The sequence below is a fragment of the Ceratotherium simum genome, chromosome 2, assembly GCF_057802395.1.
Source record: "Ceratotherium simum simum isolate JZ-2026a chromosome 2, ASM5780239v1, whole genome shotgun sequence".
In the NCBI taxonomy this organism is placed as follows: Eukaryota; Metazoa; Chordata; class Mammalia; order Perissodactyla; family Rhinocerotidae; genus Ceratotherium; species Ceratotherium simum.
This window is the reverse complement of record NC_141901.1, coordinates 33441726-33460827: the sequence shown is the minus strand read 5'-3', so window position 1 is coordinate 33460827 and position 19102 is coordinate 33441726. Positions and strand designations below refer to the sequence as shown.

Genomic DNA, 19102 nt, shown 5'->3' with positions numbered 1-19102 from the left:
GTACAGAAAGAGAGCGAGAAATAGAGAATGAAGATGAGTTTCTATGTGGCTAGCCCTGTAACAGCTGTGTACTGGTGACCATATTCTACTGGTAGGGAGGAGAGAGAGAGCTGATCCAGAAAAAGAATAAACCATACTCATAGAGGCCAGACACAAGAGACAGAGTCCTACTTGGTTTCTCCTTAGGTTTCATTTCCGACATCCAGTTCTTTCTGAGTCCTGGCTACATTCTTACCTTTGGGCTCTTTATTATAGTAACTCCCTCCCCCTTATCACAAGTTGATTTGCATTGGTTTTTGTTACATGATACCAGTGATATGAATACAGCCAATGTAACAAAGTCTATTGTCAAATCTAGAGAAGCACTGGGTCAAATGTGAATAACATAGCGAAATGGATTAGAAGTCATGTAGATACCCGATAGTGTGGGGTCAAAGCCGGAGGACACAGGTTCATCAGTGCCAATAGTGCTGGGGGACTTGTGTTGCTGAGGACTTGTGCTGCACTTGTTTTAAGAAGTGCATTATTGGGGTAGACCAAGTAGAACCTTCCACGTAATTCCTAACACTTATATGGAGGTAAGAGCACTTGGTGTTTTTCTTCTTTTCATTTAATTTCATAAACTATTCAGGGTATGGGCTAAAGGGAGGATTTAACTTTTAAAAAATAGCCAACTGATCATATCAAAACCCTTTGTTAAAGCATATTAGGTTCTTTAAAGTGGGATGTTCATATTTCTGAACAACTTTTTGACTTTAAGAACAGAATCAGAGGCAGATGTCAGGACCAATCAAAAGAAAACAACAAGGGAAGTGGTTCGCAAAAATGATGAGCATGGGAAATAACAGAGATTCATCTTGTGGTTCATGCTGCAGAACAGGACTTCTGCTCTCTTCCACCTTCCTCCTTTGTTGTTGGAATCTTCAGGGCAAACCCGATCAGTCTTGCCAGCATGCGAGCTCCTGCTCAGCCTCTCCTCCTCCTCCTGCTTCTCCAGTACCCAGGTGAGTGGGTCAGAGGCTCCTTCCTGGTAGCCTGACCTTCTGTGGGGCAGAGGGTCCAAATGGGTACTGCCTAGTAAGGCCTTTCCCAGAACTTAGGATCCTCTGTTGGAGAGATTGGGGGACCGGGCTGACAGAAGAGGTTGAGTGACTCTAGGACATGAGAGAGAAAGACTGATTAGAGAGTAAAGAAAAGAAAGAAGGATGAGAAGAAGAGAAGAGTCTAGGGTACATAGTATCACGACATTGTGAATGTCAGAGTTGGAAGGAATCTGAAAGGCTTTACATTTATCTCCATTGTTTTATAAAGGAAACGAAGAGGCTTGGAGAAATGAACAGGTTTCCCCAAAACTGCACATCTAAAGAGAGGCAGGATCAGGACTGTCTTCTAGGGATCCTTATTCCACACATATTTAGAGACACCAGAACTGCAATGATATTGAAACCCGAGCTTCGGAGTGGGGAAGCATTTCATAAAACAGGAAGTCATGAGAGTCTAAATTTAGGGCTAAAGAAAAAGAGGGGTGAGCAGGGCAAGACTGGGCTCTGACTCCCCCTGTGGTCTCCCTTCTGGTCTCCCAGGGCCAACAGCCCTCAGTAGGAACCCAGCTCCTGGGATGGGGAGGAGTGACCCCATAGGAAGGAGAGTTTAGGCATTGCCCACTTCCAGCTTCAGCCCCAGCACCACTACTGACACCTGTTTATGTCCAACATTCGTGTGCGCCCCAACTTGTGAGAGCTATGACTTGGGAGTGAGGGAGGGTGTCAGAGCCAGTTTTTATAGCCACTTCCTTCTATGTTTATAGAGAACACAGTTTCACAAATGAGCTCAACCCCATCGATGGTGACCGGGGTTCTGGGGGAGTCGGTAACTCTTGCCCTGAAGTTTCCTGCAAGAGAGGAGATCGACTCCATCACCTGGCTTCACAACGGAACATCTATCATCTTCATACAGCCAAATGAAGCACGAATCATGGTGACAGCTCCCAAACGGAAAGATAGACTGAAGGTCATCCAGTTCTACTCCTTGCAGCTCAACAACCTGACAATGGCAGATGCAGGATCATACAGTGTCCAGATAGTCACGAGTACCTCTTCCGTGTTTTCCAGTTACACTCTGAGGATCTTCAGTGAGTAAGGGCATACAGGACAGTTCCCTATTTGTAAGGGTGAATAGGGCCATCCACTAAGCATGGGGCTGGGGGCTGGGTGACCCTCTGTAAAGACTGTCCCTTTGTGTCACTCTTGTGATCAGTCTAGAACTTCTCCCTGGTAGATCTTTTTCTTTCTTTTTCTTATTCTTTTTTGTCCTCCTCAGTTACCCGCAGATTCTGGCTCATGGCTATTGTTGTGTCTGGCTGAAAACCATCACACAACTTGCTCCTTCCTGCACTCAGACCCTACAAGGCTGGAAAGGGAAGAATTAGTGATCTTTTCTCCCTAGGTGTCTGGATTCCTTGCTATGTCCTCTCCCTTTTATTCTCTGAGTCCTTTCCTCCTTGGATGGCCTAATAAAGCTTGTTATTGCTGTTTATATCTCTTAAACTATGAAAACCATTGCTTCAAGTAGGGCAGCTGCGAAGGCCTCAGATTGCAGTGGATTCTGTCATCTCTGAGAATGGGACCTGTCATGCCACCTTGAGATGTTCTGTGGAGGAAGGAGGAGAGAATGTCATATACCGGTGGACATCAATGGGACCAGGAGCTATTGTGTCCCAGGAAGGATCCATCCTCAGTGACTCCTGGATCCCTGATGATCTGGATCGGAACTACACCTGCACCGCTATGAACCCTGTTAGCAATAGCACCTCCAGCCTCATCTTTGTTAAGCAGCTTTGTGCAGGTAACTGGCCCCTTCTGGTTTCTCCAAGACTCCTGGGAAATGCTTTGACAAGCTTTAGAAGAAGTTGGAGAGAGTAGATGCCAGCTCTAGGAACTTGACAACAACCCCATCCACTTACACACACATGCTGTGTTCTCTCTTTTCTTTCTCTCTTGCAGGTTCCAAGGCAGTTGTAAGTACTTACTGACCAGTGACATGGATTCTGCTGGGGAAGGGGCTCCTTCTCCTCATGTTCCTGGCGGTTCTAGGAACTTGGCACATCCAGACACATGTGTTCAGCAAACCCCTTATGTCTAACTCAGGGCTATGAAGGCCACCAGTGCCCCAGGAGAGCCTGGATGAGGCCATCACTCCTCTGTGGCTCACTTAAATTACATTACTGACCTGTACTCTTTTCAAGGTGTAGTACTATGGATTGTCAAAGACCAATGGGATAAAATTTCATATCTTGCATTTGTGAGCCCACGTGCCCAATGTGGAAGTTTGGCCAAAAATAGATACAATAACTGTATCAATACCATATGTTATCTATTCTGAGAAGAAATTTCTCCCATAACTTAAGGTTTCTGGAATCAGGATGAGTCATAATATTAATGAGTATAGCTAAAAGGGATAGTGTATTTTTCTCTTGAAATGCTGTTATTAAAATAATACTGTTTTTAAAAATCAATGGTGTCTTAGAATTCTTGAAATACTGTAGCTGTAATACAAGGCAGGTGCCTGAATAGAGGCACATCCACATTAGTGGACTGAAATTTCTAATGTATGGAGCATTTTAAGTGCACTTTCAAGGATGCTGGTTATTATTGGTGGGAGTACAGGAGTAGTCAAGGCCATAATAGCCCATTGGAGTAAAATCATACTCATAAATAAGCTACTACTATGGGCTAAGTGCTATAATATGTTGCCTTCCTTAATTATGATCAAAACTCTATAAAACAAACTCCCTTATATCCATGTGACCAGTGAAGAAGCTGAACCTAAGAGGGTCTAAGTAATTTGCCTCAACTCACAGCACTGTCAGTGATGAAGTCAGATAAGTTAAGTGACTGATGTAGGTGGATTAGTAAGGTAGGTTATAACACTTATAAATATATATGCACCTAAGACAAGAGCACCAAAGTATATAAAATAACAACAGACCTAAAAGGAGAAATTAATAGCAACACAATAATAGTAGGGGACATCACCACGCCACTTGCATCAATGGATAGATCATCCAGACAGAAAGACAACAGGGAAATAGTGGAATTAAGCAAAACAGTAGACCAGATGGACTTAACAGCTACATACAGAACACTCGAGTGAAACTCAGCAGAATACACATTCTTCTCAAGTGCACATGGAACATTCTCAAAGGCAGACCATATGTTGGGAAATAAGGCAAGCCTCTACAAATCTAAGAAGATTGAAATCATATCAAGCATATTTTCCAACCATAATGCTATGAAACTAGAAATCAACTACAAGAAGAAAGCTGGGAAAGTGACAAAGATGTGGACACTAAACAACATGCTACTGAACAACCAATGGGTCAATGAAGAAATCAAAGAAGAAATCCAATAATATCTTCAGACAAATGAAAATGAAAATATACTATGCCAACTCATATGGGATGCAGCAAAAGCAGTCCTAAGAGGGAAATTCATAGCAATACAGACCCACCTCTGCAAAGAAGAAAAATCTCCAATAAGTAATCTTAAACTACTCCTAACAGAACTCAAAAAAGTAGAACAAACAAAGCCCAAAGTCAGAAGAAGGAGGGAAAAAACAAAAATTAGGGCAGAAATAAATGAAATAGAAACCCGAAAAACAGTAGAAAAGTTCAATGACACTAAAAGCTGGTTCTTTGAGAAGATAAACAAAATTGACACACCCTTAGCCAGACTCACTAAGGAAAAAAGAGAGAAGGCTCAAACAAATAAGAAATGAAAGAGGAGAAATACACTGGATACTACAGAAATACAAAAGAGTATGAGAATAGTATGAAAAACTATATGCCAACAAATTGGACAATCTAGAAGGGACAGCACTGATGCCAAGCTTGGAAGTTCCTCCCAAGGCCATGGAGACTGGATGACTCTTATTAAGAGTGGTCCCTCAGTTTCACTGACATGATTGGTGGGTCCAGAATGCTTCCTGGGTAGATGTCTCGTTTCCTCCCCGTGTTACTATCCTAGGGCTGCCATAACAAAGTACCAAAAAGTGGGTGGCTAAAAACAACAGAAATTTATGTTCTCACAGAGGCTAGAAGTCTAAAACCAAGGTGTTGGCAGGGCCATGCTCCCTCTGAAACCTGTAGGAAGGATCCTTTCACTTCTCTTCTAACTTCTGGGGTTTGCCAGAAATCCTTGTTGTTCCTTGGCTTGTAGATACATCACTGCAGTCTCTGCCTCCATCATCCCATTATGTTCCCCTTGTATGTTTTCTCATGGTGTACTCCTGTCTGTATCTCTTCTCATCTTCTTATAAGGACACCCGTCATATTGGATTGAAGACCCATCCTGCTCCAGTGTGACCTCAGGTTAATTAATTACATCTATCATGACCTTATTTCTGTACTAGGTCAAATTCGAAGGTCCCAGGACAGACATGAATATGTGAAGGACAGTATCCAACCCAGCATACTCCCCCATTCCCCTCATCCTCAGCCTCCTTCTTCCTGTTCTAAACCTCTAACTGGTTTATGAGATGAGCTACATCTAAATAAGAACTGCAGAAGTGAACACCAAGGCCCTCAGAGAAACTCCAGAGCAGAGAAAAGATTCATCTCAGTGACCAAAACCCACCAACAGTTCCTGGTGCATGGTTGAATAACCTCAGATGATCTGTTTTTTTTACTGTTTAGTCTCTCATAAGCTGGGATTAGAAGAGTCTCCAGAACTGTTTGGAATCTTTGCTATTTTCTCTTATTCATCCCTAGGTCCTCTTCTCTTAGGATGCCCAGAGAGGACCCTCTTAGCTCTTTTCATTTTTTTAAAAGTATCGCATCCAACGGAGTTGCTAAGAAGACCTCAAGTTACATTGGAGTCCACTGTCTTTGAGAACAGGGTCTGTAATGCTGTCCTAAAGCGTTCCTTGAAGGGCGGAGGAGAGATCATGCATACAGGTGGAGACCAGTGGGACCAGGGGATGATGTGTCCCAGGAAGGGTCTGTCCTCAGTGACTCCTCAGGCTTTGCAACCTGGACCAGTCCAACACCTGCACAGCCTTAAACCCTATGACTAATAACATCTGCTCTCCCTGCCTGGCAGTCTTGAGCAGGTACCTGACCCTTCTGGCATCTCCAGGACCCCTGGGCAATGCTCTGAGAAGGTCTGGAGAGTGCTGAGAGGACACACCCACTCCCAGTGCGCGCACACAGACACACACACACACACACACAATCCACCACATATGTGCTCTGGCCTCTCAAACTCTCCTTTTGTTATAAGTTCCAAGGCACCTGCAGGTACTTATTGCCCAATGAAGTGGATTCTCCTGGGAAAAGTGCTTCTACGCCTTGTGATCCTGGATATCTATAAATTTGGTACATCTAGGCATGGTGCTGTTTTAAAATACAGAGTATTAATAGAAAATTTGAGGATCAGTAAGGCCCACAGATCAGGAGATGATTGCCATTGAAACAACAGTTTATTACTCACAGTTCCCAATAGGAGAGGGCAATAAGGAAACCCTGAGGTAGGATGCAGGCACAAGAGCAGAGAGAGAGGGGAGGACTGCAGGCCAGAGCCTTAATTGTGGCTCCTCCGGGAAGGAACAGGTAGGGCAAGGTAAGCAGGTTTGGGATTGGCTAGTTTGAATAATTTCAGTGGGCTCTGGGGCATAGGGCTGTCCCTAGTTGTCCGGCACCTGGCCTTGGGTGATTAGGGCTGGTGGATAGTGGCCTGGAGGAGTGTGAGATAATGCAGCTGTTAGGAGTATGGGCTCTGGATTGGTTAGTTTACGTTTGAAAGTGGGGTGACTGTTTAGTCTCTCTAAGGATTGGCTATCCCCAGGAGGGGCAGTCCCTCCAGAGTCAGCAAGGTCCCAGATGTCACAGCATCAGTATGCAGAAAATAAAAAGATATGGTTAATACAGGTGCTTATTAAACCTGTTTGACTAACCCGGGGATCTGAGCGATCAGTATGGTTAGTCCTAAGAGGTTTTCTGGACATGAAAATGGACATGAGGCCATTGCTTTAATTAAGTTAATTCATATCCAATTAATATCCACCGAAATGTGCTAATGGCAGAGGTCTAATATAAAATGTTCTTTTACTTGGGGACTTCAGGGACAATGGAGATGCCTCAATGGCTGACATAGGAGTAACTCCAGTGGTGTATAAAGCAGCTTGCAGAGGCCTCCTCCCCAGCACTTGAAATTTAGGTAAAATTCCCTCAATTCCCCAAGTCCATGCCCTGGGGAAACTTCTACAATGTTTCTGTAAATTCCTAGGGACTTACTTTTTCCTGACCTTCTCTGCCTCCAAGTTCCGGGCGCCATGTTCTCTCCTAGCACTGCCCCTGTGGACACAGAAAGCAATACCGCAACACATATTCTCATGCCATTCCCTGCCCAAATCAAAGTTCACTCATAAGAAAAGATTGGTGAGCAAAGCAGAATTTCCTGAAGATTTTGCAGAGGAGGTAGAGAAGGACAGGTTTGCATTGCACACGCCATAACAAATAACTTAGAAATCCATTTAGACCTTCTGATTCCCCAGAGTGCCTTTTTAGCCAACCGGTCTCCCAGGAACTCTCTTTGACCACCCACCTTTTCCACAGGCAGAGTCTTGTCACATCCCCCTTGTACACAGTGATATGCAAATTAATCAAGCAAACAAACAAAAGCACAAAATGAAAGGAGGCCAGAACACCCAAAAAAGATTACATTGTTGAATTCTATTTGAAACGTAGTGAGGTTACATTTAATGAGATTTTGCGTAGTGCAAATTAAAAAGTGTGGCAGGAATGACTAAATATTCTCTAAAACTTCTATCAGTGCAAACGCCCCTACATTGAAAACATTCATCAAGAGTCAAATAACCATAAAGCTGGTGAATGATATAAATCATAAACTCAAATACATCAGTAATTACATTAAATGTAAATGGACTAAGAGCTCCAGTGAAAACATAAACATTGATGGATAGGATTAAAATAAACAATATCTAACTTTGTAATGTTTACTAAAGAAACATATAAAACATATGAACACAGAAATTTTGAATGTAAAAGCATAGGAAAAGATTATAGCATGTAAATATGAACCAAAAGAAAATTGGAATAGTTATATTAAACTCAGACAAAAAAGAGTTTATGACAAAAGCATTAAGGAAGAGGGTCATCTTGTAATGATAACCCATTTAATATCTGGGTAATATAACAATTGAAAATTTGCAGGCACCTAGAAAGATAATCTTACAATATATAATATAAAGTTGATAGACCTACAAGTAGAAATAGACAAATCTACCATCAAAGTGAGATATTTTGGTATACCTCTTTCCCTAATGTTCTCTTATGATAATGAAAATAAGTTGTAAATAATTATCAGAAGATTTTTAAAAATCTTATAATTTTTGACACAAAAAACACAGTTCTATATAGCCTATCTATCATAGAAGAAATAATAATGGAAAAAGGAAAATATTCAACATTGTACTAGAAGTCCTGATCAGAATAATAAGATGGGGAAAATATTACAAAGGAAGAAATAATACTGTCACTATTCACAAACATTGTTGTTACTGCACCAAGTCTGTTTTTGCCCGCTGCCCACCCAGAAAGCCGATCACCAAGACAACGAAATTGCAGAGAGAGAGAGGGTTTATTAATCACAAGGCAGCCAAGTGTGGAAATGGGAGAATGAATCTCAAATCCGCATCCCAGAAAATAGGGACTCAGGGATATTCATGGGGTAGGGGGCAAGTTGGTCTGAAATGATTGGAGGTGAGGAGGGATGATGTAATTGTTGATCTGTGCAAGCACAGTCAGGCTTCATGCCTCTTCGTAGGACGCCTGTTCACAGAATGGCAGCATTAGCGTGCCCTGAGGGTGGAGTTCTAACCTGTTGATGTCAAAAGGTCGCTTATTGGACATATGTCTGTGTGGGCCTAGTTGATGGGTTGGTGGTCTCAACTAGCCTGAAGTGGACCAGGCATTCCAATTCCTGAAAAGAATAGCTCGAACACCCATTACCATGGTGACCCCGGCTCCAGGGGGATGTTACATATAGTAACCTAGCGGGAGTCAGACAGCACATTGCCTAAACAGCACAGTTAACAATGGGTAAGTTTATCATGCAGATTTAAGTCCTAGCCTTGCATTCTGATAAGTTTCTAGGTAAGGCCATCCCCCTCTTCTTCCTGGTACAGAGAAGAAGATACCTTTACAAATGGAGATTTCTTTTACAAATGTAAATGTCTCTTATAAAGCGTAACCAGAACTAAGACTGGGCTTAGCAAGGACCCTCCCAGATACCTGGATATGTCTATGGTAATGGCTTGTTCTCTGGGCAAGCCTCCCATGCCAAACTCCTTTGGTTAGTTAGTGGGGGTGGGGGCCAAAGTGTCTTTCAGGCAGAGACATATTTTGAGGTGGCCAATTCCAATCCCCCATAGTTACTAGCTGCTTAATCATCAATGGCTGTTTGCCGGTTTCAATATGATTGGACAATAAAGTCCAAGGAATCTACTGATAACTTATTAAAATCAATAAATGAATTTGAAAAGGCACAGGATAGAAAGTCTGTAAAAATTAATTGTATTTGCATATAACAATAACAGAAAATTAAACTTGACAAAATTCATGCTGCCGTTTATGATATGAAAGCATTTCAAACACCTGGGAATACATCTAGGAAAAGATGTGCAAGATGTCCAGAATCAAACTATGAAGCATTATTTGGAGAAATGAAAGAAGACCCAAATGAATGAGTGGATATTCACACAATTTGGAAGAATCAATATTGTAAAGATGTAAATAGCTCCAGATTAGTATAAAAGACAGTGCCAAACAAAATCACGGCAGCTTTTTTTTTAGTGTGGAAAATGACAAACTGAGTCTAAAATGTATATGAAAATGAAAAGAATCACTCCTAGCCAAGACACTCTTGAAGAAGGGGAAAAGGGGAAGAAGTAATGCTACCAGATACAAAAATCTATTAGAAAGCTACTCCAATTAAGACAGCATGACAAAAGCAAAAGAAAGGTCAAATAGACCAATGGAACAGAATAAAAGTTCCAGAAAGACACCCAGTTGTATATAGACACTTCTATATGACAAAGAAGGAATTGCAGAGCTGTGGAGAAATGACAATTTTTCAACAAATGGTGCGAGATCAATTTGCTGTCCCTGTGGGGAAAAAATGAATCTTGCATCCTACCTCACACTACACGCAAAAAATTCCAAGTGTACTGTAGACCCTCATGTGAAATGTAGAACAAAAATCTAAAAGATATTGTATTTACAGAAGAATATCTGTATTCTGTATGACTTTGTGGTAGGGAAAAAACTTTTAAACAGACCCTAAGAGAAATGGTACTAAATTGTACTAAATTAAAATTTAGAAATTCCACTCATAAAAACACCATTAAGAGAGTAGAGACACAAAGCACAGAATAGAAGAGAGTATTTGCAAAACACAGAACAAAAGGCTCTGATCCATAATATATAAAGAATTCATACAAATCAAAAGGAAATGACCGGCAATTCAAGGGAGAAATGAGCAAAAGACTTGAAAAATATCTAACAAATTAACTAATAAACATTTGTAGTCATGTTCAATTTTATTAGTAATCAGGGAAACAAAAATTAAAACTAAAATAAGATATCAATGTACACCCAGAAGGAATAGTTAAAACAAAAAGACTAATAACGCTAGGTGTTACCAGTGGAGCAATGATGTGTGGAACAACGGGGACCACGTATACTGCAGATGGAAGGGTGAATAGGTGCAGCCTCTTTCAAACACGGTCCTTCATTACCTGTTAAGCTTTAAATATAGACATACTCAATGAACCAGTAATATTCTACTCCTAGATATATACCTTAAAGAAATGAGAGCATCTGAGCGCAAACAAACAAATGATCTACTTATAGAAGTATTATTTACAATAGACTCAAGCTGAAAAACAAATGCTCATCGATTATAGAATGTGTTAATAAATTGTGGTTTATGCATACACTAGGATACTACACAGCAATGAAGTTGAAGGAAATAGAGCTGGCCTCCACAATATGGATGACTCTTACAAATTTAACGTTAACCAAAAGAAGCCAGATGGAAAAACACATACGCTATATGATCCGATTTGTATAGAGCTCAGATATAGGCAAAACCAACTTATGGTGTTAGAAGTCAGGATATCTGGTTGCCTTTGGGGAGAGATTGCATGTTGGTATTGGGAGAGGGAAAAGATGGGGCTTCAGGACTGCTGATAATTTTCAGTTTCTTGGCTTGAGTAGTGGTAATAATATTGGATTCACTTTCTGATCTCTGTATCATATGCCTACTTTTCTGTATGTTACGGAAATAAACATAATTAGAAAAATAATTCCACTAAGAAAACTTCACACCTAATGGCTTCCTTGGAGAGTTCTACTTTTTTTTAATTAAAAAAAATTTTTTATTGAGGTATAATTGATGTATAACATAATTTTGCACAAATTTTTTCTTGTAGTGAGAATTTTTCAGATTTAGTCTCTTAGCAACTTTCAAATATACAATACAGTATTATCAACTATAGTTGCTATGCTGTGCATTACATCCCCATGACTTATTTATTTTATAACTGGAAGATTGTGCCTTTTGACCACCCTCACCCATTTTGCCCACCTTCCCACTCCCCCACCTCCGGCGGCCACCAATCTGTTCTCTGTATCTATGAGCTTGATCTTTTTTTTTTAGATTCCACATATAAGTGAGATCATATGATATTTGTCTTTCTCTGTCTGACTTATTTCACTTAGCATAATGTCTTCAAGGTCCATCCATCTTGTTGCACATGGCAAGATTTCATTCTTTTTCTATGGCTGAATAATATGCCCTTTTATATCTACTACATTTTCTTTATCCATTCATCCATTGGTGTACACTTAGGTTTTTTCCATATCTTGGCTATTGAGAATAATGCTGCAATGAACATGGGAATCGTGACACAAAGTAAGTGTTCAATAAATGTTACATATTATTGTTTAATATTGTTATTTTTTAAATTAGTTATAAATTTATGTATCTTGTGCTTAATGTTAAAACTATGAATAAAACATTTAAAATTTTTGTTATAATATAAACCAAGTTGATTGATTTACATATGTGGATCTTGATGTTTTCTTGGTGGGTATTTGGCCCTATGTAGAAAAAAGATTTCCTGTATTTGCTATAGAACCTCAGTAACTAGAGGTTGTCTGGACCTCAGTGGACGACAGCTCTGGATATGACAAGAAGGATGAAACTCCACAATCCTCTCTAAGATTTGCGAGCCTATTGCAGTGCCTGCTTTATCAGTTCTCCAGTGGGAATCTGCATCCTCGTTTAAGAGGTGAGAACTCCATAGGTCTTACACAGTCCATCTGGCCATCTTTGGCTTGAGGTTTTCAATTGAGGTTTAAAGGTAAACTATGGGCCTTCAGGTCTCCACTCATCTCCGAACTGCTAAGCTTTTTCTGACAAAGTTTTGGTCTAGGAAGTGTGCAATAAGAATCTGACATTATATTTTTGATGGTTGACTACTGACAGGTTTTACGCCTCACTCTACTCTTCCCCTTCTGCCCCACACCCGGGCAAGCTGATTAAGCTGATAGGAAAGCCTAGGTACTTCCTCCTTTGTCCCTAGCAAGAAGTTCAAAACACACGAGCCCCTGGCCAGGCGCAGGAACACTCACAGCCGCCGCACTCCTACGCACCACAAAGGCCCCACGCCAGTCTCCCTTGACAGCTCTCTCCACTCATTTTCAGACCAGCTCAAGAGACTGTCCTGCTCTACCCAGAAAGTCTCATCATGTAAGTAATACACCTTTCAGACCCTCTTGGTATGTGCGTGTGGCATCATTAGTCTGACATTTGAACCAAATTTGGGGTGCAGGCCCACCCTGTTTCTACAGAGTAAGTGTAGGTGCTGTGCCTATGCCTGTGCAGGTGTCTCTGAGCCTACGCTCCATCCCTCAACAGCCGCAGATGACCAGCGTCTCAGAGGAAATTGACTCATTCTGTTTTGATGTTCATTCTTGAGTTTTTATTTTTGCTTTCAACAAACTTTAAAGATCACTTAGAGGAAATAGAATTGAATGTGTGTGATGTTATTTATGTGGCCCTCATTTTTCCATGACATGACACAAGCAGGGGAATCCAAGTGAACCTATTATACCTTAAGAATTTTCTATCTGGTAAATTGCTACATTGTTGGGGACCAGGATACTTTTGTAAATACATCACAGTTTTAAAAGTACAGGTCTTTGACCAAACAATACTATTTCTAGGAATGTAACCTAAAGAGAGAGCTGGATAAATTTTAAAAAATGTATATATGAAATATATGTATATATTTTCTCACATTGTTGAGAAAAACTTACAGTATACTTTTATGTAAATTGATATATACGCTTAGAACACTAGGCCATCATAAAAGGATTACGAATATCTGCTTTCAGGGACATAGAAAGATACTCATGGTCTATTTTTGAGTTATAAAAGGTTACAAATCAGCAAATCAGATGATTCCATCTATGCACGTGTGTGTGTGTGTGCAAGCTTGTGTGTAGACGTATATGCACAGAGAAGTCTAGAAAGAATTTTGCCAAAGCATTAACAAGAATCATTTATGAATGGTAAGATTTAAGAAGATTTCTGCTGTCTTCTGCATACCTTCGTATTTTGTTTGATTTTACTGCAATGAGCTTGCATAAAATGTTAAGTCTTCTTCTCTAGAATTCAGAGATCCCAAAGACCTCTGAAGGTCCTTTCTCATTGATTTCTTCAGTTGCTATTACCCTCCTCAATGAGGACGTGCAGCAAGTCAGGGCTCAGGTTCTTCTTAGCTGCACCTTACCACAGCTATAGACACACTCTCCTTTACGAGTCCCTGGCATCTCCTAATATCTACTTCATTTTGACTGTACTGATTCTGAAGGCCGACCCAGCTCCACCTTCTGACACAAAGTCACATTACACAGCATTTTCCACGTTGATGTTTTCTGGAAGCACTATCATGCTGTAAGATGAGAAAACATTTCCTGTCCATGGTTACCACATCTGTTGCTGGTCAGTGCTATATGCTGTTAGGCCAACTCTCTCTGTGACTTCCTTCTTTTATTTCTAACCTTGTCCACGGTATCTTCATTAGGTCTGTGAAAGCATAGAAGTTAGCCTATTGCCATTCTAACACAGCAAAGAAGAAGGGGCAGGGCGGCCCAGTGGCATCGTGGTTAAGTTCGCGTGCTCCACGTCAGTGATGTAGGGTTCACAGGTTCGGTTCCTGGGCACAGACCTACACAGCACTTATCAAGCCAAGCTGTAGCAGGTGTCCCACATATAAACTAGCAGAAGATGTGCACAGATGTTAGCCCAGGGCCAATCTTCCTCAACAAAAAGAGGGGGATTGGCAACAGATGTTAGCTCAGGGCTAATCTTCCTTACCTCCCCCCAAAAATAATAAGGGGCAGCTCATGTGCTGCCCAAGAAGGACAAGATTCCACATATCAGGATCAAATGTTAACCTTAGGTCCCCTGCTTGAGCACTTGATAACACGGTTCCAAGGCGACCACATTGAACATATTTCAGTAGAACTGAGAACATCCGTAAGAGAGGGAACGTAATAGCATATTAACAGTTTGATCTTGGACAAGTTATTTAATAAGAAGCTATAGTTTCTTTCCCCACAAAATAGGGATATGTCATCTACTGCAAATGGCTTTGCAAAGGGTAAATGAGATATTGCATGAAACTTTCCTGGATGTCTCATAGGTACTACAGAATCAATACACCCCAAACAGAACAGGGGTAGGAATGAGGCTGAAGATAATGGCAGGTCCTCATAAGACTTGCTAAGGATCTTGGATTGTGATAATGGCATTGAGATTATGTAAGAAAATGTGTATATATATATATATATATATTTTAAAAAATATATTGAAATAGGATAATGGTATGATATCTAGAATTTTCTTTAAATACTTGATCAAGAAAAAAGATAGAAAAATATGGAAGAAACAAGAGTAGCAAAAACAGTGACAATTATTGAATCTGGGTGGGGGTATCTTGGGAGTTCACGTACCATTATCTCAACTTCAGTGTTTGGTTGAAAATTTCTAAAAACAGTCTTAAGTTAGACTGATTCTCTTGTGTTATCAACCGTTGAGACTGGCTATTGATTTTACAGAAACACTCCTAATTTCTTATGTTTGGGGAAGTAGGAAGGAGGCAGGCAAATTTGCACCATGTGACCTTACTTCCTTCACTAGAGTCCCATGCCCAGGAATTTGGAATTGGGAGAAAAAGAGAAAGAAAAGAAAGACAGAGAGAAATAGAGAATGATGATGAGTCTTTAGATGTGGCTAGCCCTGTAACAGCTGTGTACTGGTGACCATATTCTACCGGTAGAGAGGGGAGACAGAGTTGATCCAGAAAAAGAATAAACCGTACACATAGAGGGCAGACCATAGAGACAGAGTCCTACTTGGTTTCTCCTTAGGTTTCATTTCCTACATCCAGTGATTTCTGAGTCCTGGCTACATTCTTACCCTTGGGCTCTTTATTCTTATAGTAACCCCCTCCCCCTTATCACAAGCTAATTTCCATTGGTTTTTGTTACATGATACCACTGATATATCATGAATACAGCCTATGTAACAAAGTCTGTTGTCAAGTCCTGAGAAGTATTCGGCCAAATGTGAATCACATAGTCAAACGGGTTAGAAGTGTAGACAGCGGACAGTGTGGGGTCAAAGCCAGAAGATGCAAGTTCATCAGTGCCAGTAGTGCTGGGGGATTTGTGTTACTGAGGACTTGTGCTGCACTTGTTTTAAAAGTGGATTGTTGGGGCAGACCAAGTAGAAACTTCCACTTAATTCCTAACACTTGTATGGAGGTAGCAGCACTTGGTGGTATTATTCTTTTCTTTTAATTTTGTAAACTATTCAGGGTATGGGGTAAGAGGAGCATTTAACTTTCAAAAAATAGCCAACCAATCATTTCAAAACCATTTGTTAAAGCATATTAGGTTCTTTAAAGTGGGATCTTCACATTTCTGAACTCTTTATGACTTCAAGGACACAATCAGAGGCAGGTGTCAGGGCCAATCAAAAGAAAACAAATGGGAAGTGATTGGCAAAAATAATGTGTATGGGAATTAACAGAGGTTCATCTTGCTGTTCTTGCTGCAGAACAGGACTTTTGCTGTCTTCCATCTTCCTCTTTTTTCCTTAGGATCTTCAGGGCTAATCCGATCAGTCTTGCCAGCATGCGACCTCCTGCTCAGCTTCTCCTCCTCCTCCTGCTTCTCCAGTATCCAGGTGAGTGGGTCAGAGGCTCCTCCCCTCTAGCTTGACCTTCTGAGTGGCAGAGTGTCCACGTCGGTACTGCCAAGCAAGGCCTTTCACCGAACTTAGGACCTCATGTGCGAGAGATTGGGGGACCAGGTAGACAGAAAAGGTTGAGTGACTCCAGAACATGAGAGAGAAAGACTGATTAGAGAGTAAAGAAGAGAAAGAAAGAGCAGAAGAGAAGGGTCAAGGGTACATAGTATTATGACATTGTGAATGTCAGAGTTACATGGAATCTGAAAATCTTTACTCTTTTTTGGCTGGGAAATATTCGCCTTGAGCTAACATGTGTTGCCAATCTTCTATTCTCTTTTTTGTCCATCCCCAAAGCCCCAGTACCTAGTTGTATATTCTAGTTGTAAGTCCTTCTAGTTCTTCTATGTGAGCAGTTGCCACAGCACAGCAACTGACAAATGGGTGGTGTGGTTCCACGACCGGGAACCGAACCTGGGCCGCCAAAGCGGAGCATACTGCAGTTTAACCAGTAGGCCATCAGGTCTAGCTATGAAAGGCTTTACATTTATCTCCATTGTTTTATAAAGGAAAAGAAGAGGCCTGGAGAAATCAACAGGTTTCCCGAAAACTGCACATCTCAATAAAGACAGGATCAGCACTGTCATCTAGGGATCCTTATTCCACACACCACTGAGACACCAGAACTGCAATGAAATTGAAACCCAAGCTCCAGAGTGGGGAAGCATTCCATAAAACAGGAAGTTATGATTAGTACTAAGGAAAAAGAGGGGTGGGCAGGGCAAGGCTGGGCTCTGACTCCCCCTGTGGTCTCCCTTCTGGTCTTCCAGGGCCAATAGCCCTCAGTAGGAACCCAGCCCTTGGGATGGAGCAGTGACCCCATAGGAAGGAGAGTTTAGGCATTGCCCACTTCCAGCTCCAGCCACCGCACCACTGCTAACACCTGTTTATGTCCAACATTCTTGTGCACCCCAACCTGCGAGAGTTATGACTTGGGAGTGAGGGAGGGTGTCAGAGCTAGTTTTTATAGCCACTTCCTTCTATGTTTATAGACAACACAGTTTCACAAACGAGCTCAACCCCATTGATGGTGGCCGGTGTTCTGGGGGAGTCAGTAACTCTTCCCCTGAAGTTTCCTGCAGGAGAGGAGATTGACTCCATCACCTGGCTTCACAGGGGAACATCTGTCATCTTCATAAATCCAAATGAAGCACTATTCCTGGTGACTGCTCCAAAACGCAAAGATAGACTGAAGGTCACCCAGTCCTACTCCTTGCAGCTCAGCAACCTGACGATGGCAGACGCAGGATCATACAGTGTCCAGATAGTCACGAATACCTCTTCAGTGCTTTTCAGTTACACTCTGAGGATCTTCAGTGAGTAAGGGCATAGAGGTCCAGTTCCCTACGGGTAAGGGTGAATAGGGCCATCCACTAAGCCTGGGGCTGGGGGCGATGACCCTCAGTAAAAGTTGTCACTTAGGTTCACTCTTGTGACCAGTCTAGAACCTCTCATAAGTACATCTTTTTTTTTCCTTTTCTTATTGTTTTTTGTCCTCTTCAGTTAACAGCAGATTCTCGCTGAAGGCTGTGGTTGTGTCTGGCTGAAAACCATCACACAACTTGCTCCTTCCTCCATTCAGCCCCTAAGAGGCTACAAATGGAAGAATTCGGGATCTTTTCTCCAAAGGGGGCTGGATTCCTTTCTATGTTCTCTGCCCTTTATTCTCTCAATCCTTTCCTCCTGGGATGGCCTAAGAAGGCTCGTCATTGCTGTTAATATCTCTTAAACTATTAAAATCATTGCTTCAAGCAGAGCGGCTGCCAAGGCCTCACATTAGCGTGGAGTCCATCACCTCTGAGAATGGGACCTGTCATGCGACCTTGAGGTGTTCTGTGGAGGAAGGAGGAGACAACGTCATATATCAGTGGACACGAGTGGGACCAGGGGCTGTTGTGTCCCAGGAAGGATCCATCCTCAATGACTCCTGAAGCCTTGATGATCTGGATCGGAACTACACCTGCACAGCTATCAACCCTGCTAGCGATAGCATCTCTAGCCACATCCTTGCTCGGGAGCTTTGTGCAGGTAATTGGCCCCTTCTGGCCTCTCCAAGACTCCTGGGAAATGCTTTGACAAGCTTTAGAAGGAGCTGGAGAGTAGACTCCAGCTCTCGGCACTTGCCAACATCCCCGTTCACTCACACACACATGCTCTGCCCTCTCTCTACTTTCTCTCTTTCAGGTTCCAAGGCAGCTGCAGGCACTTATTGCCCAGTGACATGGATTCTGCTGGGGAAGGGGCTTCTTCTCCTCATGGCCCTGGGGGTTCTATGAACTTGGCACATCCAGACACAGATGCTCAGCAAACTCCTTATGTCTAACTCAGGGCCATGAAGGCCACTAGTGCCCCAGGAGAGCCTGGATGAGGCCATTGCTTCTCTGTTGCTCAATTAAATTACAGTACAGACCTCTACGCTTTTCAAGGTGTAGTACTATGGATTGTCAAAGACCAATGGGATAAAATTTCATATCTTCCGTGTGTGAGCCCATGTGTGTGCACACTGCATGAGAATGAGGACAAAAAGAGATAAAATATTTGTATCAATACCATGTTATCTATTCTAAGAAGAAAATTCCCCCTTAATTTAAGGTTTCTGGAATCAAGATGAGTCATAATATTAATGTGTAGGGCTAAAAGGGATAGTGTATTTTTCTCCTGAAATACTGTTATTAAAATAATACTGCTTTCAAAAATCA

General features: G+C 41.7%; 1 protein-coding gene and 2 long non-coding RNA genes across 5 annotated transcripts; all 3 read left to right on the top strand.

Annotated features, from left to right (window-relative positions):
* The first annotated feature begins 868 nt into the window (after window positions 1–868).
* LOC101407851 (SLAM family member 6-like) lies at window positions 869–3514 on the top strand. 3 transcript variants are annotated; one of them, XM_087418662.1, is made up of 4 exons: window positions 869–1004; window positions 1808–2131; window positions 2569–2844; window positions 3003–3514. In XM_087418662.1, exons 1-4 carry the CDS (start codon window positions 953–955, stop codon window positions 3029–3031), a joined length of 681 nt encoding a protein of 226 aa, XP_087274788.1. In that variant the 5' UTR covers window positions 869–952; the 3' UTR covers window positions 3032–3514. The 3 variants fall into 3 exon arrangements, with proteins under 3 accessions (XP_087274788.1, XP_087274783.1, XP_087274787.1); XM_087418657.1 differs by lacking the exon at window positions 3003–3514 and having other exon boundaries at window positions 2569–2992; XM_087418661.1 differs by lacking the exon at window positions 3003–3514 and having other exon boundaries at window positions 2572–2988.
* A 9157-nt stretch (window positions 3515–12671) lies between these two features.
* Window positions 12672–17321, top strand: LOC147917808 (uncharacterized). The gene is made up of 3 exons (XR_015554581.1): window positions 12672–12833; window positions 16255–16340; window positions 16913–17321. It is a non-coding gene; the product is annotated as an uncharacterized LOC147917808 (long non-coding RNA).
* Window positions 17322–18338: 1017 nt separating this feature from the next.
* LOC147917807 (uncharacterized) lies at window positions 18339–19102 on the top strand. Its single transcript, XR_015554582.1, has 2 exons — window positions 18339–18431; window positions 18588–19102. It is a non-coding gene; the product is annotated as an uncharacterized LOC147917807 (long non-coding RNA).